This window comes from Lacerta agilis, chromosome 15, assembly GCF_009819535.1.
Source record: "Lacerta agilis isolate rLacAgi1 chromosome 15, rLacAgi1.pri, whole genome shotgun sequence".
In the NCBI taxonomy this organism is placed as follows: Eukaryota; Metazoa; Chordata; class Lepidosauria; order Squamata; family Lacertidae; genus Lacerta; species Lacerta agilis.
Window position 1 is genome coordinate 30,771,884 of NC_046326.1, and position 21,274 is coordinate 30,793,157.

At 47.2% G+C, this 21,274-nt stretch overlaps 1 protein-coding gene across 1 annotated transcript in view; it reads left to right on the plus strand.

Moving 5' to 3' along the window:
• Positions 1-21,274, plus strand: part of SRRM3 (serine/arginine repetitive matrix 3) — a 55,015-nt gene that overhangs the window by 29,856 nt on the left and 3,885 nt on the right. Inside the window, 5 exon segments of the mRNA XM_033172105.1 lie at positions 1,489-1,666; positions 5,058-5,060; positions 17,643-17,992; positions 18,200-18,415; positions 20,076-20,213. Coding sequence (XP_033027996.1) covers positions 1,489-1,666; positions 5,058-5,060; positions 17,643-17,992; positions 18,200-18,415; positions 20,076-20,213 — 885 coding nt within the window.

Consider the following 21,274-nt stretch of genomic DNA (forward strand, 5'->3'; position numbering starts at 1 on the left):
TTACTGGATTTTGTTTTTATTCATGTTTCATAATGTTTATATATGGCTCGATTGTAAAAAAAAAATGGGGGGGGGACTTAAAGCAGTCTACAAAAAGGAATAAAGCAAGAAATCATTGGTAAAAGCAGTTTCAAAACATAGAATCAGTGATAGACAAAAACCAGATTGAAACACATGGCAACATGTCTGGGTAGGCTTGCCTAAACAAAAATGCATTTAGCAGGCACCAAAGAGAGTACAATAAAGGGGCCTGGCTGATGTCAAGAGGCAGTGAGTTCCAAAGTACAGGTGACGCCACACTAAAAGGTTGACTGCTTACAAATGCGGAAGAGGTATTTTGTGGCACCCGTAACAGTGCCAGTTCCACAGATGGAAGCAGTCAAGTGGGCATATATGGGCGTAAGGTGATCTCACAGGTATGCTACTCCCAAGTTGTTCAGGACTTTCAGTTGCTACTAGTAGTAACACCTTGAACCTGACCCAGTAGCAAACTGGCTGCTAGTGTACATCCTTGAGCAAAGGTGTTCTATGGTGAGAGGGTCTCACTCCTGTCAGCAATCATGCTGCAGCATTCTGCAGCTTCCAGATCAAGTGCAAGGAAAGCACCAATACAGCACATTGCAGGAATCCAGTTTTGAAGTAACCAATTAATGGGTAGCTGTATTTCTTTAATAGACCTTCTGGACATCCAATGAAGCTGAATGTTGGAAGATAAAAAGAAGGACTATGGAAGTTCCTCCTGCAGGAGGCAGTGATGGCCACCAAATTGGGGGGGGGGGGGCTTCAAAGGAGGATGAGATAAATTCATGGAGGAGGAGGAGGCTAGGTCTGCCTCCACAGTTAGAGGCAGCGATGCTTCTGAATACCAGTTCCTGGAAACTGCAGGAGGGGAGAGGGCTCTGGTGCTCGGATCCTGCGTCAGGGCTTCCTACTGAGGCATCTGGTTGGCCACTGTGAGAACAGGATGCTGGTCTAGGTGGGCCATTGGCCTGATGCAAGAGGCTCTTAATGTTCTTACTTTGGCACAAGTTTCTCAGTGGGAGCTCTCCTTGGTGCTGAAACAACCAACCTGCCTTTCCCTGTGAACTCTGGTGCCTTTCCCTGCACCAGATCAGAGCAGGATAGTTAAGTCTGGGTTCTCTCTAGCTGTATTACGTCCTTCTGCCTCAAAACCTACCAGGTGGCCTTACCCCATTTGCGCCCAATCAACCTGCTTGCTGGCTTCTGTTAGAGCAGCTGGTTGGCCACTTTGAGTACAGGATGGTGGATCAGATGGGCTGTTGGCCTGATCCAGCAGACTCTTCTTATGTTCCTAATAGATGTTGTTCTTCTTCGATTGCTGTTGCCTTTTGTTTGTTTGGGAACTGGCTTGCTATTTCTCCTTGAAATAACAGGGGATATATAAACCCTTCAAAGAAAGATAGCAACTGTCTTATGGAGGCCTACTAAGCTGCTGACCAACCCTCTCTTTCCTCCCCTTTGCCGCAGACTGAGTCCCAAGTACAGAGAGGATGCCCAGAAGGGCAGCAGTCACCAGTCCAGCCAGAGCCCCTCCTCCTCCTGTACCGGCCACAGCCGATCGGCCACGCCTCACCAAAACGGGCACAAGGGCGGTGCCCAGAACGGCCGCCATAGCCACGGCACCCTCTCGGAGAAGAAGCAGGAGGTATGGACCTTTTGGGTTTGGTTTTCTCAGGGTTCAATCCAACCCCACCTTCCCCAGATGCCGCCGCCCCACCTTTCCTCCCCAGATCGGCTCTGCCCCATCGTCACGTTGCTCCCTCCTCTTAGGCATTTTGCTCAAGCATGGCGGACGGGGAGGGCTAAGGAGAAGATGTTCCTCCAGGCCAGGCTTTCAGGTGCTGCTGGACTCCAACTCCCAATAGCCAGCATGGCCAATGGTTGGGGACGATGGGACCTGCAGCCCCACAGCATCCGGAGGGCTGGGGGGTTGCTCTGGAACTTCTCTCCCTCCTTCCTTCTCCGTCTCTTTCCCCTCTCATCAGACACTCATGTGCTACATCTGCATTGGGGTAACTTGAAGGTAGAATTTGGACTAGATGACCCTTTGGGCCCCTTCCAATTCTGCAGTTCTATGAGTCCAGGAAGCACTTTGCTGAGATCTTTTTGAGGAGTAGCGTTGAGACAAACATCCATCGCCAAATGTTTTCAGGTCCGAGGATTTGGGTCTGTACGCCAAAGGCTTCAATACTTCTCTTCTCTCCATACTTTTATCACCACCTCTCACTGCCTGTTTGTGGTCCGCAGGAAAGGTCCCGATCCTGGCTATTGCTGGGAGTCTTTTTGCTTTTTTTTACCCACATGTAAGCTGTCTGAAGGCAGGAACAGGCTGTAGTTTGGTGGTAGAGCACACGTTTTGCACAGACCATCGGAGGCTGAATCCGTGGTGTCTCAAAGATGCCTGCTGGAGACCCCGGAGAGTTGCTGCCAGTCAGTGTGGGCAATACTTAGCTAAATGGATCAAGGTCACACTCGATTTAAGGCAGATTCCTGCTTTCATATGACTAGGAAGCATTGCCCTCTGTGGTTTAGCTTGACAACAACACTGTGCCTTTAAAGAGCAAGATGGGGAAGGAATGGATTCAGTTTGTGTTTTAATGCAATATCACCTACAGCCAATTCCAGGCTTCCCCACCCTGAAAGCAGCCCTCCCCATAGTATAAATGCCTCAAAACAAGATGGGTCCTTTCAGTCTAAACATTCTCCATTAGGATTACCTCTGTCTTTTCCCCTGCCCCTCCCCCTACCATTTAACCTCCAAATTTCTGAGCATCTTGAAAGGAAGGAATTCCTGGTACAGTCTTCCCCAGAGAGTTTGCTAGGCCAATCCACTCTCTTTACGTTTATCCATTCCATTGTCTCTTTCTCCTCATCCGTCTCTTTCTCCCTCTTTTTCTAAAAAAATTATAAACAACATGTGTACACATTTTTATTTATTTTATTTATTTTCATAACCATGTGATTCTACCTCTTTTTTCCACACACCCCCAAGCACTGTAGTTTGTTTATTCCATTATTCATCTCTATGTGAGCCTTTTCCGCTGCCCTGCCCCAGTTCAAAAAAGGTGGCATTAAATCAAAGGTGAGGGCTCTGTGACCCCCCAAGGGTGTTGATGGATTCTAACTCCCATCATCCCTGACCATTGGCCATGCTGGTCGGGGCCGATGGGAATTGTAGTTCAACAACATCTGGAGGAGGGCTGCATCCCTGCACAAAGTTTCCTAATCCAGGGATCGCCATACTGTGTGCCAGGGAAGAATGTGAAAGACACCAAGGAGTTGGTTGCAGAGGTTGCCTGGGTCTCTGCATGAGTCACTGTTCTGGTGGATCATTTCCCCTGCCCTCGGACTCATTTTTCCCAAACTGACTTTAGAGTCAGTTACCACTCCGGGCTTACATGTGTGATTGGATCCATCAGCACAATTGTGTCCTCTGAAAATTCACTCCCAGAACAGCAACTCACACAGAGGCGTCAGAGATGAGCACTCTTGTGAATGGGGGTTGTTTCCTCTCTCACACTCTAAAACTAGTCATACAGTGCGCTTCATGTCTCAGAAAGAAGTGTGGGAAACAAAGTAGAATGTATTTTAATGCTTCGGGAAATGAATAAAAGAGCCAGCTTTTCTCCAAATTCCCTGATAATACTCGAATCAACACACATTTCCTTTGGTTGTTAATTGCGGCTCCTGCTGTCCTGTGCAACTTTTATTTTATTTTTCATTTTTAATCCCAATCTGTGTTTTTCTTTAGCCTCCCGTTCGAAATGTGGTAATATAAAAGTTCAATTTATTGCTCAGCAGAAATCAGGGAACTGGGTGGGAGGGCGACTGGGGCGTGCCTCTTGGATTCCTGCATTTTCTTTCTTGTTTTCTTCCCTTTTTGTAATGTACAGAAATGCAAACTATATCTTTCTCTTTTTCTTTTTCTTCCATTGTTGTCATGTGGATCTAGAAAATAAATATTATTTCTTCTTCTTCTTCTTCTTCTTCTATTATTATTATTATTATTATTATTATTATTATTATTATTATTATTACAATTTCCCTCCTCCGTTTTGTTTCTGTGTGTGTGTAAGTGTGGAACCCTCCCGGCCAATTGAGAAATGCACAGACGTCTTTCTTTAGTTCTTTACAACCATTGAACTCTGTTGTCTGTTTAAATTTCACATTTAAAAGGGAAGATAACTGTGTAGTTTCCTTTCACTTTTTAAAGTATTATTTGCAGCAAAGCAGAAAGCTCCATTTCCCTCTCCCACAGAAAGTGGTGGGTTTGAGGTGGCTCAGATGAAACTCCCAAACGAATCTGATGCTATGCCTGTAAAGAAAATGATAAAATTAGCAGGCCAGTTTGATACAGGAGTATTTGTTGCCCCCAATTAATCCATCAGAAGGCTTAAATTATTATTATTTAATTTCATTACTCTTAGAAAAGCCCAGGTGGTTAGCAGCATGTAAGACGGGGTGGTAGATGTTTCTAGATTACAATTCCCATCAACCCCAACAGCCAGAGTTGGTGGGAGCCAGGTTAGGGCTCATGTTTAGAGTCCAGCAACTTCCGGAGGACCACAGGTTCCCCATCCCTGATGTAAGACAAAGGTTTTCCTCTTGTGTTCCAGAAAACAGAGAACTTCTCCTAGCAGGGGTGTTGGCTCCTAGGGGCCAAGCCCTTTTGGATCCCCCTTATATTTTTGGGGTAGGGGCCGCCCCCCATGCCCTAAAAGCATGGAGTCGAAGAGTGGAACCGATCATGGTGTGCCTCCAGCGGTTGGGTCCTCCTCCTCCTCCTCCTGCCCCAGCAGGAAGGAGGGTCAGCAGCTTCCCACTGGCGGCAGTGCCAAGAGAGGCAGAGGAGGAGCCACATTCGGCTCCTCCCAACGTTCTGATGTCACACTCATGATGTCAGGACATTACACATGTGACGACGGCTCCTCCAATCGCAAGCTGGCGCCTCTGTCTCGTAGGAACATAGGAAGCTGCCTCATATTGAATCAGACTATTGGTCCACGTAGCTCAGTATCATCTACAGGGATTGGCAGCAAGTCTCCATGGTTTCAAGCAGGGTTCTTTCTGAGGTTTACCTGGAGATGCCAGAAAATGGGACCTTCTGCATGCAAAGCAAATGCTCTCCTAGAAAGCTATGACCGTTCCTCACACAATCCTCTAAAATTGTGCCTCCTATGACATATTCCTATATCACCTAGAGCAGCCTCCACCAACTGGGCACCCTCCAGATGTTTTGAACTACAACTCCCAACAGCCCCAGGACAGCAGGGTTGTTCTTCCACAGGAACTGCAAGTCCAAGAGACGCTGAACCCAGAGGTCCGCAATAACTGTCAGGGTCAGATATTGGGAATCCAATCCCATTTGTGGGCACCGCAGTTCAAGAAGGATACTGACAAGCTGGAACGTGTCCAGAGGAGGGCAACCAAAATGGTCAAAGGCCTGGAAACGATGCCTTATGAGGAATGGCTTGGGGAGCTGGGTATGTTTAGCCTGGAGAAGAGAAGGTTAAGGGGTGATATGATAGCCATGTTCAAATATATAAAAGGATGTCATATAGAGGAGGGAGAAAGGTTGTTTTCTGCTGCTCCAGAGAAGCGGACACGGGGCAATGGATTCAAACTACAAGAAAGAAGATTCCACCTAAACATTAGGAAGAACTTCCTGACAGTAAGAGCTGTTTGACAGTGGAATTTGCTGCCAAGGAGTGTGGTGGAGTCTCCTTCATGGAGGTCTTTAAGCAGAGGCTTGACAGCCATCTGTCAGGAATGCTTTGATGGTGTTTCCTGCTTGGCAGGGGGTTGGACTGGATGGCCCTTGTGGTCTCTTCCAACTCTATGATTCTATGATTCTGTTTTGGCTCTGAGCGGGTGAAGGGACCAATATGAAGACATGTTGTGACTCAACTAGAAAGTTTCAGTGATGGTGTAGGAGGGAGTCTAGGAAGGAGGATTCAAGGAGCACCAGAACCTTTGAGTAATTTGCGGTTAAATATCATGTGGACATAAGAAGAGCTGGATCAGGCCAAAGGGGGCATCCTGTCCTCACCATGGCCAACCAGATGCCTCTCTGTGGAAGCTCGCAAGAAAGTCTTCCTCCACAGAGGCCTATGGCATCTGAGTTTGGTGGTACCAGCCATCATGGGTAGCAGCCATTGTATAGTGAGCTTATGGCCTGGCTGCCCAACCCATGGGCTCAAAGGAAGGTGGTGTGTTTTGTTTTCTTACAAAAAGTGTAGGACTTTTCCTTGAGAAGTGCCTCCTCACACATCCCATTCCCCAGGGCCATAGGAAATAAATTTTGCATGGGATGTAGGGGGAAAGAAATAATATCAAGGCCAGCTCTACCATTGAGCAGAGTGAGGCAGGCACCTCAGGCAGCAGATTCGGTGTCATGAAAAGGCAGCAAATTACCAGTTGTTCACTATTTTCTTCAATTTTTACTGCCAGGGAATCAGGAGGTATGCTAGTGGGATATTCTGTCGCAGCTCCCAAAATAACTCTGCTGACCTTGAGTACACTATATACCTTGACTTATTATTATTATTATTATTATTATTATTATTATTTAATTAACTAATTAATAATAATAATATCAATAAATTAACTTTATTAGTTGGGTTGTTTGTTTGTTTGTTTTTACAAAAGTCATGCAAAGTGACTTATCACATAATGAAGGCGTATCTAAAAGACAATACTATTTTTAAAAGGCAGGATCAAAACATCCCACCCACTTGACGAGCCCAATGATGGCACCAGGAGAGCCTACCTGGGCACAGCATTGCGCAAGCAGGGGAGCCACCACCCAAAAGTCCTGTTTTCGTGTTGCCACCCTCCGGACCTCCCATGTAGGAGGCACTGGGAGAAGGGCCTTAGGTGATGATCACAGAGTCTGGCAAGGGGTGGGCAGCATTTGCTTCTCTGCTTCAACGTATTTTGAGCTATCCCTGAGTAGAATCAAACTCAAATGAAGTTGACTTCCCTTTTAAAAAGGTGGTTTCAATTTTCATGCCATGTTTTCATGCCGGTGGGCTTCCTTGGTGGTTCTCTCTCTCTCTCTCTCTCTCTCTCTCTCTCTCTCTCTCTCTCTCTCTCTCTCTCTCAGCTTCTCTTTCCTCCTGCTCCTCGCCCTCTCATGTACACACTTTACAATTTCTCCCTCTTTCAACGGGGCCCCTTCTAGCTTATCCCAATACAAACAGATTCCCGTCCCCACCCCCCAACTTGACATTTTCTGCCTTCATCCGCTTCCTTTCTTGCATGATCTTTGGGACTTTTTTTCCTTTCAAAAATATTTAAATGTTACAGAGAAACTTTTAAAATTGTTTTATTTTCCAATGGCTGCCGCTATTTAGACAACTACTGGTTATCCATATGCATATATATATTTTTATTTTTATTTTAAAAAAAATGAAGAATGATGGCTGCCTGAATTGACCAAGGCCACGTCCGCACCATAAATTTAAAGCAACTATCACACCACTCGGAATGGTTGTGGATTCCCCCAAAGGATTCTGGGGCGTTTTTAGGAGACCCCTGTTCCCCTCACAAGGCTACAATTCCCAGAGTTCCCCGTGAAGAGGGATTGATTGTTCGACTTCTCTGGAAACAGTAGCTCTGTGGGGGGGAATGGAGGGGCTACCAAACAGCCCTTAACAAACTACGGCTCCCAGAATCCCTTGCGGGGAGCCATGACTGTTTAAAATGGTATTATTGTGAGGGGAATAGGGGCCTCCTAGCAACTCTCAGCAGCCCCATAATGAACTGCAGCTCCCAGAATGCTTTGGGGCAAACCATAAGTCTTTGTACCACAGTGCTTTAAATTTATGGTGTGAATGGGGCCTGAAATCCAAAGTGTGGTCAACGCAAAGCAAAAGTTGATTAGCAAAAGGGGTCTGAAGCACGTTACTAAAGAGTCGTTGTCTTTTTCCCCATTCTGCCCTCCAAATGTGGAGATTACCATTTCTTTTTTTATTATTGCATTCCTCACCACTCCAAAGGTAGGTATTTCTCTCCCTCCGCACGTTCACTTCTACAGATCAGCCTGTTGAAAAGCACCGTAGTTTGATTAAATGTGATTTTTTTTCTATCTTCTCTCTCTCTTTCTTCCTCTCTCTCTCTCTCTCTTCCTCTCTCTCTTGTCTATCTCCTAACGCTTGTCTATTTTTGGTGGCTCTGTACAATTTTTATTTATTTTCTTACAATTAGCTACAAAGTCATGCTTCTCTTCTCCTTTTTCCCCCCCATGGAAATTTATTTAATTTCTTTTAAAAAAATAATAATCCTCGTTCTGTTGTTAGAATGCATTTCTGTGTGTTTTTTCTGCTCTTCGATCTTGTGTTTGTTTCCATAAATGGTACAGTCGTATCCAGCCGATTTGATTTTCTTTTTGTGATATTATTATTATTATTATTATTATTATTATTATTATTATTATTATTATTATGCCGGCTTACTATGCAAGCCATTTAATTGTTATTGCCATAGTAAAATCACTAAAGCAGAGGGAGACTCTCCATACAATTGGAATTATCCTTCCTCTGCCTTGATCAGTTGGGTGGTTATTAGTTTTGTAGATGGTGTGAAAAAGACCGTTCCAGTTACAGTGGTCACTGAATTTTGGCAGCAAAATCCTCTCTCTCTATACAGTCATACTTCGAAAGTCGAACAGAATCTGTTCCGGAAGTCCGTTCGACTTCTAAAACATTCGGAAACCAAGGCACGGCTTCCAATTGAACGTTCGCAAACCGGAACAATCACTGCTGGGGTTGTGGCGTTCGGGAGCCAAAACGTTCGTCTCCCAAGGCATTCGACTTCCGAGGTATAAATGTATATACATTGAGCCTTTATCTATAGGCATCATCATCCAAGAGGATTTCGACGGAAGCGAAAATATGCTTAAAACGACATTGAACATATACAATCAAAGGCAGAGGGTAGTGTTGGTTTGCAGTACAGTACGATCACGTCTTACACACGTCTGACTTATGTGATTTCAACTGTACGAAGTTGGTGGCCTCTGGTTGAAAGTTAAATGCATGCAAGGCAGAGAGCTTACAAGCTCTTTTTGCGCTGGGAAAACCCAGTGCAAAAAGAGCTTGTAAGCTTTTTGCAAGGCTCTCTCAGTACACCAGCTCTGGAAGCCACTGGATGCTCGTTCAGGGGCAGTTCCAAGGGTTCACGTATATGCACTTTTGCATATATGTGGAATCCATGCATCCGAACGCCCACATAAGATGTGATTATACTGTACATAATCTGGGGGGCGGGGCGGCGGGAGGCACTGAGGATTGAGATTTGTGGCTACTGTGGAGATTCCTGTAGGGCCAAAGAGCAGGAAGAACTTAAGAGAACTTAAGAGAAGAAGATCAGGCAGCCCCCTTTCCTTACCTCTGCATAGTGAGGAAACTGGTAGTAACTCAAAAGACGTCGAAAGAAATAGTGAAAGCTCCCCCCTGCCCCCAAAAGGGCCACCTGGAGAGTGACTCTGCCTAATTCGATTGACCTTCCACCACAGGGACGGTGTTATTTGCAAACTGGCTATATTCCAGAAAGTGGCTTTTATGTCACGTGGAATAAAATGTTGTGTGGAAGCTCGGACATAATGCGTAAATTAACAGTTAGGAAAACAGCAGGAAAATGGAGTGAACTGACATGTGAGTGTATCCCGCAAGTCACTAACCAACAGTATGTTAACGCAGTGCTGGTTTTGGAAAAAAATATTCTGCTCTTACGGAGCTCCACTGCTTCCAGACCACATTCACCTCATGCATTTAGACCTAGAACCATAGAGTTGGAAGGGACCCCGGGAGTCATCTAGTCCAACCCCCTGCGATGCAGGGGTCTCAACACATAGCTCCCTCATCCAATTTGAAACCATACTGGACCCTGCTTAGCTTTGCAAATGTGCTAGCAGTTTTATGTGCCCTAAAGCATTATGATTCCAATTTGAACAATCGTGGCTTTCCCCCAAAGAATTCTGGGAGCTGGAGTGTGTTAAAGGTGCCGAGAGTTATTATGAGGTTCCTATTCCCCTCACAGAGCTACAGATTCCAGAGTGGTTTCACAACCAGTCCCTCTCTGCATGGAACCCTGGGAATTGTAGTTCTGGAACTGTAGTCATTCATTTAAGATCTCCCACAAAATGTACCATATTGAGTCTTCTGTCTATGTCAGAAAACATGCAAAAAAATAAATATATGTCACCACTGATTCCAAATCAAATCTTTACAACCAGCATTAAAGGAGCAAAATAAGAGGTGTTATCCAGCTGTGTTTATTAGGATGAAATAGGATAAAATAGCCCCCTGTCCCTGTCTCTTGAGGTAATTGACCTGGTAAACCAAATAAATTGGGTCAGTCCCCAGGCTGTGATTATATCCTCCAACCCAGAGTTACTCAAGAGAGACATTGACTGGGATGGTGGTGGCCCCAATTCTGGCAAATCTCTTCACTAACTGCAACAATTAATCACACCATTGATTCAAAATTCAGTTAAAACTACCTAGTTTAATTAATTCAGCAAATCTGCTGAGCTTGACTCAGTGATACCAGCTTTTCAAAGCTTGGTAGTCATTTATACCTCCAGTGCCCCCCCCGCCACCGCCCCCCCCCCCCTTGCCTCTTAGGGCCTCCCCTCACCAGTAATCCCACTGCCCCCTGGGGGCATCACCACCCACTTTGGGAACCCCTGACCTGCAGGGTCTCAAATGGAAGTGTGGAAGTGATTTGAAATCAAGCCTGTTGGTAAGGAAACCTGGGGGGTTTCATGTGATGGACTGTGGGTGGGTGTGCAGGGTCATCCCATCATAGTTCAGAGGTGGGTGATGTGCCCATCTCCTCCTTGATCAGTTTGGGCATCACTGCTTGACCGAGACAGACCAGTTAGGCCTGGAACGTGAGCCAAATCCATCAGTCAACTCTTCCCAAGGAAAGGAACACTGGGATCAATGGTAACATCAGGATTCAAGTGCATTCATTGCCTTTTGTGCAAAAGACCTCGGTTCTGGTTGTCCTTCCATTCTCCCTGGTGTGAATCAGACCCCTTTTTTCCTCACCATCTCCCCCCCCCAAAAAAATCCAATAATTACTTCCACTTAAAGGGGCTATAATGATGGGTGTTGCTCCCTAAGGCCATGTTGGTAACTCTGCTAGGTGCTTTGGTGAAGGTGGGGAATGTTAACATTTTAGACCAAAATACTGATTTCCTTTTGTTTTCTTATTCATGCTGAAGCCTCCATAGGGTCTCTCGCTGGTAGGTATATGTGTATCTAGAAGGATTACTAACTCTCTTCAGAATTAGCTGGGCATGCTTTGAACGGGCAAGACTAGCCACTGATTGCATTTGGGCAGAGCCCCAGAGGCTCTGCCACTGGCCACCAGCAGCCTCAAATCCCTTTCGGTTGACCCAACACCCTTGCAATTGGCCTCATGGCCACCCACAAGGCAAAAGACAAACCTTCAATGTGTTGCTCTTGTGTGATTCTTGCTGTTCAAAGGCAAATCTCAAGATCTGAAATGGTTTTGTTCCAGTGTATACAGAATTCAAGTGGTCTGGACTTTCCTGGGTTGATGGCAGAAAATACCAAAACAATACTCTTTACCATTTGTTGTGTGTGTGAAAATGAAGGCATTTCTCTGACATTTTCAGGAGGGGGGCCCCCTGTTTACCTTGCTAACAAGCTGGCCAACAGTTTCCCATTTTCCCCCTTGCTTTTTATTTTTAAGCACAAAAACACACATGGCAGCGCAAAGCTCTCTCCATAGCTCCTCGACTGCCATACTTCATGGCTGCCCTCATGGGATACCCAAGGCATTCTGGGGAGTGCCGCTGGCAGGAAGTAACATGAGGCTCTCCCCACTGCTTCCCGCTAGCTCTACTTTCTAAGGAAAGCACCGACTCCCTCCTGAAAATTTCAGACGTTGCTTCCCCGCTGTACACCTCAAGAAAGCTGCAGAAAATCAGCAACCACTTCTTGCAAGGGGATAATATTTTCTGGACACATGGGCAGGGAAAGTCCATTGCAGCTTTAACAGGGGATGTTTCCATATCCTGCCCAAGGTGCCTGAGGGAACCCCGATCCACCCCTTCTTCCAATGCTCCGGCCCCATATATTCTAGTTATCCCTGTTTACCAGGGACAGTTCTGGTTTTCTGTCTCCCATCTAAGGTAAATCAGTGCCATGGTTTGGCCTTTTCTTGCAGTCTGTGTAGGGGGAGATGCCTTAAAAAAAAAATAGTTATGTACACACATGCATCATGATCAAAGTTGCCCTGGGTCAGAGCTCAAGGCCTCTTTTCCAGGTCTCTAGAAGTTAATTCTGCCAATGAAGGAGGGGAGGCATCTTAATTCTAGGGTATATGTAGGTAATTGTACACCTGGGAGTGAAACGTTGAGCATACAGCAGCTGGAGAGGTCCACTTCGAACCTTTATGTCTTTACCCAGCTATGACTTCCTGTCTTAAATGTTGACAAATGAATTGCTACTGTGTGTATAACCAGACCCACCATGAGGTTAAATACGGCTACTGTACATCTTTTCAAAAAGAAAGGAAAGGGATCAGAGCTAACAATACTTTTTTTCTGATAATTTTTATTTTTCACACCTGCTTAGACAAAGAAGGTCACTTGCAGAATTTTCTCCAAATATTCCCCACCATTTTTGTGGGCATGCGAGTGGTAGTCACCATTTCTTTCTCTCTCTCTCAAATGCACACACATATACACACACACACACACACACACTCACACATTCCAGAACTATGCCAGGTCTCTGGGGCATTGTGGAGGATGCAAGATGATTGCTAGGCTACCCATGCAGTTGCTGCTATCATCGCTTGCAGAGACAAAAGCTCTGAGGGGAGGGGAGTTGTGTTCCTGCTAATGGTGACCCTCATACCCAATAAATAGTTGGATAATTTCTCTTCCCCCTGGAGAAATTCATCGCCATCCCCTCAGTTTCTCTGCCCAGAAGCAGAATCAACAGTGTGATGCTGCAGCGAAAAAAAAAAAGCTAATGTTAGGGTCCCGATCCAGGGAAGTAATAGTACCACACTATTCTGCCTTTGTCAGACCCCACCTGGAGGACTGTGTCCAGTTCTGGACGCCACAATTTAAGAAGAATATTGATTAGGGTTGCCATATTTCAAAAAGTGAAAATCCCGACAGAAAAGTTGTTGAGCGTTTTTTTTGGCCAAAGTCGTTGAGCCAAAGTTTCCAACGGCCTGTTTCTGGCTATGTCTGGGAAGTTCCAGACCTATGGCAACCCTAATATTGATAAGGTAGGTGGGTGGAGGAGGGCGACCAAGATGGTCAAGGGTCTGGAAACCAAGCATTTTGAGAAACAGTTGAGGGAGTTGGGTATGTTTGGCTTGGACAAGAGAAGACTAAGAGGTGATATGATAGCTTTCTGTCTTCAAATACCTGAAGAGCTGCCACATGGAAGGCAGAGCTGCTCCAGAGGGTAGGACTTGAACCAATGGCTTCAGATGACAGGAAAGGAGATTCTGAATAAACAGCAGGGAGAACTTTCTAATGGTAAGAGCTGTTTGACAGTGGGATGAGCTCCCTTGGAAGGTTGCGGACTCCCCTTCAGTGGAGGTTTTTAAGCAGAGGTTGGATGGCCATCTGTCATGGAAGATCTAGTTGATTGAGATCCCTGCATTGCAGGGTTTTGGACTAGGTGACCCTCAGAGTCCCTTCCAGCTCGAAAATTCGGTGAATACAGAATGTCAAGAGGCACCATTCGCACACAGGTCTAAAGTAGTGTTGGAGAGAATCTCAGGAAGTGGTGCTCTTTGTGAGAACCAGGGACGGGGCTTTACAAAATCCAAGGCTGACCCTGCTATTTTCACCTGCAAGAAGTTGGAGAGTGTTTGGTGGTATTTATTTTGATCAAATAGGAAAGGGGAGAACGAGAGGGCTGCCCCCCAACCCACACCACCACCCCTAAAAGAAAATGAAACTGCACACACAAAATTTGACAGTGAGGACGTTTTGAACCCTGAACACAAGTTTCCCTTTGGGACATCTGGTTGGCCACTGTGAGAACAGGATGCTGGGCTAGACAGGACACTGGCCTGATCCAGGAGGATTTTCTCACATTCTTATTACCAGTTCCCTTCTGAGTCATTCTTTCTTACTGAAAGCAAGAGCGGAATGAACTGAGAGTAGCAAACCAGAAAAAGTGGGTTGGTTTAAATGTCAGCATAGGGGAGAGAGCTAAGACCCTCTCCTGTGCTAGCTCTGAAAACCTGGAACAAGCTCAAACCCTGGGTAGGAAGGAACCCTTCCTCTTTTTCATTGTATTTTAATACTGACCCAATCCAATGAAGACTGAGCATGCTCAGTTGCTACAGAATGAATGACCATGTGCCAGAGATGCCAAAAATTGATGGGCAGGGGAGTAGAATGGAATAGAGTGTTCTGAAAGAAGGCAGGGCTGGATGAATGGGTTGAACACTGAACAGCAGCAGTCCCCGCACTGCAACATTTTGTTGCAGACCCCACTTCCTCTCAGCACACTTCCTTTTTCTATAATAGGTGGGTTTCATGAGAACTAGCAGACCCAGAGTATTAGGGTTTCTTCTTCTTCAGGCAAATAGATCAGGCCAGAGTATAAAGGGACTGACCATTATTAGGCCCATGCACCCATGTACCCGCCCAGCTAAGAGAAGTAAATGGTTTTACAGGCTAGGATGCCTGTCTTACTCAAACACCTATTACCCCTTTTTGGGGGGGTGGGGAGAGTCATTTTCCCCACTACGTTTGATCCACGTAGGTTTTTTTTTTTTAATTTGGGATGTTTAAGACACCAGCCCAGCTGCTGATTTTGGGTGTCTTTGGTTCCTTCCTTTTCTCTGTGTCTAAGGCAGCCTTCTGCAATCAGGTGCCCTCCAGATGTTCTGGGCTACTATCAGCTTCAGCTGGCAAGGATGATGCGAGTAGAATATTTGGAAGGTAGCAGGTGGAGGGAAGCTAAGCAATGGATCAGTGGCCCTCCAGATGTTGTTGGACCCTTCCTCCCATCAGCCACATCGGGAGGGTACCAGAAGATGGAGAAGGCTCAGCTAAAGTCACTCAGCCCAGAGGTTGCACAGCAGATGCACCCTCTGTTGCCTTTTCAAAGCCCCCTGTTGTCCAAATGTTCACCTGCCTTGCAGATGGGCATCTCTTCAAGGGAGATTTGAACTGGAGCAGTTATTTGGCCTTCTCAAGGAATCCTGGGAGTTGTAGTACAGTGGAGGAGCCGGGTTCCTGTGGGGAACTTGCTCACACAGCACCCTTTAAGGCTCCTGGTTTTCACTCTCAGCTGTATCTCCAGCTGCCCCACACATGACATGGCATAGGTGTGGGGCAGGTGGGCATGGTTTGAGGGGGAAACAACCTGCAGTCCAAATTTGAACATCTGGTGGGCTATGTTTGGCCCACAGGCTGGATTCCGGGAACGTGGAGAGAAGTCGCAAGGGTTATAAAGCTGATCTGCGTCTGTCACTTGGTCGGCCCCAAATCTGCCAATCCATCAGTGTTCTGCCTCCGCCGACAGAATTGTTTCAGCCACCTTCTGTATGATAGCAATTCCATGTTGAATTATTCTCTTATGGGGCTGTCCTACACAACTGTGTGCCCCTTGCAGGAAAGGCATAGCTCCGTAGTCCAGGGCCTGCAGAAGGAGGGTGCGAGTCCAGTCCCTGACAGCATCTCCAGTGAGCAACAGGATTAAGTCACAGGCGAGGAGAAAGATTCCTCTTCCCCAAAGAGCTTGGAGAACAGCTAACTTGACAATATTGAAGTACAAGGACCCATCACGGCCTGGCTGAGCATAGAGCAGCTTCCTGCGTATCACCAAATATGGGAACAATTCCCATCATGGACTTTTGGGGAAAAGTCCACAGGAAGGACATGGCTCGTTTCCCCCTACAATCTTCCCACTGTGCTAAATTTAATTTCTGTAAAACTGGGCCTTTGTGTGGGTCTGAGAGAGATGGTGCAGACAGATCCTGGACAGAACCAAATGAGGAGGTGGGGGGGGAACCTGTTGGACTCCCATGCCCAACAGTAGCCACGGACAACGGGTGTTGTAGCCCAACACCATCGGGAGGGCCTCAACACTGACCTAGAAGAATCTGATCAGTTAGAAGCAGATTCAGGACAGAATACTCAGGATGAGGATGGAACCAGATTAGAATCTCTGGGGTAAGGGGCAGAAACAGGCCACAATCAGAGGGTTAAGGGTTGTGGTTGGCGCCTGGGCAAAGATGGCTGCTTTTGAGATCCCAGTACTGGTGGGAAAACACTAGTCCCAGGAGGGGCAAGCTAAATGCCAATGGGTTGGCAAACCTGCATACGTCATTGGGCTCCCGCAGCCTTGAGAGTATGTCCGTCTGAAAAGAAACCCCACCCTGTCATTTCCACAGAGACTAATTTTAGGAAAATCCAAATGGCATTCCGATTGTTCCAAAAACAAAAGAGGGGACTGCACACAGGGTCCACCTCATGGCTGTGTGTTGCAAGAGCTTAGGAGACCAGGGTGGTTTGGTTTTTTTATTCCTCTCCTTTCTTTCTTTCTTTCTATCTCTCTCTCTCTCTCTCGTTCTTTCTTCCTCTCTCTCTCTCTCAATCTCTCTTGCATTTTTTGTCAATCTAATGATTCACTTATATTGCCCAACTTTTCCCTTCTCTTCATACCTTACCTACTAAAGGAGGAAATACCACTTTCTTGGTAAGTGGACGTTAACCAGGACGGACTTAAAAAAAAAAGTGGAAATTTAACAAAAAATAAATAAATAACATAAAATAAAAAAGGAAAGAGAATAGAACGCTGGTGGAGACTCTGCACAAATTTTCAAAACCCAGGAAGAGTTCAGAAACTTTTTTTTAATATCCTTTTTTTTCAGTACTGATGACATTTGTGGAGTTTTCTTTTGGTTTAAGATTTTATTTTCTCCATCCCCAACCCAGCCCCTGTTCCAGTCCCCATCACCTACACATAGCTCTCTCTTCTCTTCTATATGCCTTGATCAAGCTCCCCACAAAGAAATCCATTTCTATCCCCACCCCACCCGATCCCTGACTTCTTATCCTTCCCCCCCCCCACCATCCCAAAATGTACCCCCTCTTCCACCGATATGAGCACCCTCCCCTTTCTCTCTCTCTTTCTCTCTCTCTTTTTTTAAAAACAAAATATAATTTGGGGTCTTCTTCCTTTTCTTTTAAAAGAACACACACACACTCACACACTCACATATTATATACTTTTCATTTTTCCAAGGTGACCCTCTCCCTCCCACCCTGTTTGAAACTCTCCGCCTCCCCTTCCCTGTTTCATTTTTTCATTTTGGTTTATTTCCTGTTTTTGCATGCCAGAGATTTTGCATGAGCTGCATCGTTTAAGGTCGAGAGGTTGAACAGAGGAGAGAGGTGCAGAGTAGTATCTGTGTAGCCTGCCTTTATTCAAATCATTGTGCATCGCTGTTGTGAAATTGCAGCTTTTTCCTGCTGGTGAGGGGTCCCTCTTTGTTTTTTTAAAAAAACCCTCTCCTTTCCTTCTTTCTCTCTTTCCACCCCACCCTCCCTCTCTCTGTATCTCTCCCCCATCCCTCCGCGTCTTTCATTCTGCTAGAGGCTGGATTCCACGTCTCCTTCCACGAGGGCCCACGTCAAGTCCGAAGCCCTGTCGCCCCACTCCAAGGAAGGCCGGTGCAGCAAATATGGCGTCAAGGCCTCACGCCGGTCCGCCTCACCTCCGGGAAGATGCTCAGGTGGAGATAAGCGCTTCCACAGGCGCCATGCGAGGTCCACGTCGACCCACAAGCACAAAGGGCGTGGCAGGGCCAAGCTCTCGGCCGCAAAGGAGTCCCCGCGATCTGTCAGCCACACAGGCTACAGCAGTGACTCAGAGGGGTCCACCAGCTCGCACCCTCACCACACAGTGGCCGGGACAGAAAAGAACCATGGGGTGCACCTAAAAACGTAAGAACCAGAATGGGGGGCAATGGGCATGCTTGTGAGTGACCCATATACCATACCCTCCAACAGGGCCAAAGTTTGGTCCATTGCGCAGAAATACAGCCTGCTGGATTTAACAAATCTCCCCGAATTAACCATTGTCTGAACCAAATCCCTTCCCCCTCTGCACTCTGAATGGCCCTGCTAATCTCCACCCACTGCATGTTTCAGGGCAAAGGAGAGACACCACCGTGGCAGACTGGACAGTTGCTCTCCAGCCCCAGCCAAACACTCCAGGCACAAGTCGGAGCGAAGGAAGAGCCTGTCTCGGAGCAGCTCCTGGAGCTCCAGCCGGTCCCCGTCGAAATCTCGGTCCCGATCCCGGGAGAAAAGATCTGCACGCAGCAGGACCCGGTCTGGATCCCAGAAAAAAATAGCAAGCAGCAGGTAAGGTGCTTGTAATCCCCAGTTCTTACACCGGGGGCAGCGCCAGCACAGAAGACGGCGACTTAGACCCGGGATCATGGTGGTGGGACACTGGAAAGCAGCCTGGATAAGGGACAGTGCTGTCAAGTATCCCATTTTCCCTGGGATTCTCCCTTATTTTAAGCAGTTTCCCGCTGCTCTCCCTTATATTTTATTTCCCTTAAATTTCCCGTTTTTAATGGAAGCAGCTCCTCCCCTGCTGGCCAGGGACTGGGTGGGAAGACCTCGCCTACTTGGAGAGAAAAGCCTCAGCCCTCAAAGCAAGTGGGAGCCGTTTCCCGTGCTTACAGGGGGGTGTATTCCTCCCCCTGCATCAGCCCCTATCCATTGCCGCCGAGCCCCTCAGCCGGCCAATAGGGTTAGCTAGCGGGCAGAGCCTGGCTGCCTTTGAGCAGCTGCTGCTTCCTGTCCTGTTTTGATGGGATCAGACAAGAAGACGATGGGGCTCCATCGCGCAGAGCACATAGCTGCCCTCCTCTTTGCTGGCTGCCCTCCTCTTTGCTCCGCTCCGAGCCCGAGGAGTTTACATTGATGCTCCGCCCACTTTTGCTTCTGGCTCCGCCCACCACTGACATGTGACTTTCCCCGGGATAGGTGACACTGCTGATCCCTTATTTTCAAATCCGAAACTTGACAGCTATGGTAAGGGACAAGGTGGGAGGTGCTAGAAGCAGGGGGTTTGAGCAATCAAGGGAGGGGGGGTCAAAAGAAAGAGGCCTTTCCAGGACAGGGCTGGAGGCTGAGAGTTGCAGTGTGAGCACACACTCGGATAGAGAGGAGTCAGAGATTGACCCTGCTGGCTCTCCTCTCCCTCTGACACCCCGATCAAGGAGAGTCCTGCACATTGCTGAGCAATGGGCCAGACAGGCCCAGAGGAGGAGCCCACCCCATGTCTGCAGCCTTTGTCTGCTTGGGAGGGATCCAGAATGCAGGCTAGACTGGGGAAGGGGTCAGCCTGTGGTCAGTTTCAGCACTGTCCTAAGCTGAATGAGTCAAGCCACAGTAATTCTGCTGTGGTGTTACTTTCTGCAAATAAAAGCTGATTGCATTTCGTGCCTCACATTCTTCCTGCCCTGCGGATGACCTGTGCTTTCCTGACAGCTCCTTCACACACTGCCACTGCCTTGGGTCTAAGTCTCCTTTCTCTGTATCATCCCTGAGGGGTTCTTGGGCTGGTGCCTCCCACCGCTCTTTGTCACCCAGCCATTCCCTGACACAGAGTGACCCTAGGAGCCCATCCCCAGTGACTGACTCACCTCCTTTCACCCTGATTGGCTCCAATCAGCACAACTTGTCTTGATCCCACCCCCATGTCCCACGACCCTGGAGAACTATACTATGAAGGTTGAGCTAGATGGACTGATGGTTTGATTCCATATAAGGCAGATTCCTATGTTCCTCAGTGTTTGCAGGATGGGAGTTTGCTGCCTTTCAACCCCAGGGGCCGGTGTCGCAAGCCGTCATTGTCTTCTGGTGCCTGAAGGGGGCGCTGTAGCTGGTTCACACAGCCAACTGTAGTTCCCGAGACCTAGATTCCCAGTTGCGCTTCAGAGACTCTCACAATGTGTGTGGAAATGAGGCCACAGGGCTGCTGTGGTTGTTGGGTTGTTTTTCCATCCAGAGAGAAGGACAATGAGCCGCGGGCCCGCCACAGTGACACAGAACCCACGCGTGCCCGGCGTCGCTCCCGGAGCTACTCCCCCATCCGAAAGAGAAGGCGTGACTCCCCAAGCTTCATGGAGCCCAGAAGAATCACCAGGTAAAAACTTGGCCTCAGTAGTTCACGCATTGGTGCGCTTGATATTGGATTGCCGCAATGCGCTCTTTGTGGAGCTGCCCTGGCACTCGATCCAAAAGCTCCAGCTAGTACAGAATGCTACAGCATGATTGCTGGTATAATCAAAACCCATTGGGTTCAAGGGTGGGTGGGCTTGCCAAAATCATTTCCCCCGGAACCTCAGCCCCTTTCTGCACCCTTTTACATTTAAATGCTTGTAAAGCTGAATGCACACAAGTTAAATGCGCATAAGTTGCAGACTTACTGTTTAAAGTTTAGGCATTGTTCTGTTTCTACAGGTAATGCCTACACCTGTGGTTTAGAACAGGATTAAAAAATATATATTATTGTTATTTTAAAGGATCTAAACTAAACCTCTGCGTTCTGTTCATTTCAGTTTTAACTGAATTAAAGCTGTTGTTCTATTTTACAGATGTTCCACTGCTGCCTTGTTAATTTTAGCTGTTTTTAGTTTATTTAGTTTATTTACACAAAATACTCTGCCCAGCCACGTCCTAGAACAGGCATCCCCCACCTGCAGCCCTCCAGATGTTTTGGCCTACAACTCCCATGATCCCTAGCTAACAGGACCAGTGGTCAGGGATGATGGGAACTGTAGTCCAAAACATCTGGAGGGCCGGAAAATTGGGGATGCCTGTCCTAGAACATCTTCATTATATGCAGAAGCCGACACCTTGTTTTTCGAGTCGCCTCGTTTTGCTTCCGAAATGATTGGCCCTCAGCCGCCTCAGTCCACTGCTAGAGGGGCTGGTGGTCATGTCTCCTCAACCCGATGAGGAACGCCAGCCAAACCTCTAAGGCGCGCAAAGGAAGCCATGCTCCTCCTATCTCGTGTGTGTTTGGGCTTCTCTGTCCGCTTCCTCGGCCTGCCTATTCCTCCTCCTCCTCCTCTGTTAATGATGCAAATTTCTCCCTTTTCCCATCCCGTCTCAAGGTTCCTCCTGGAGAAACATCAAGCAGAAGCCTCTAGCTGCAGGGCTGGGTTACCATGGTAACCTTGCCTCCCATCAGGACCCCGCTGT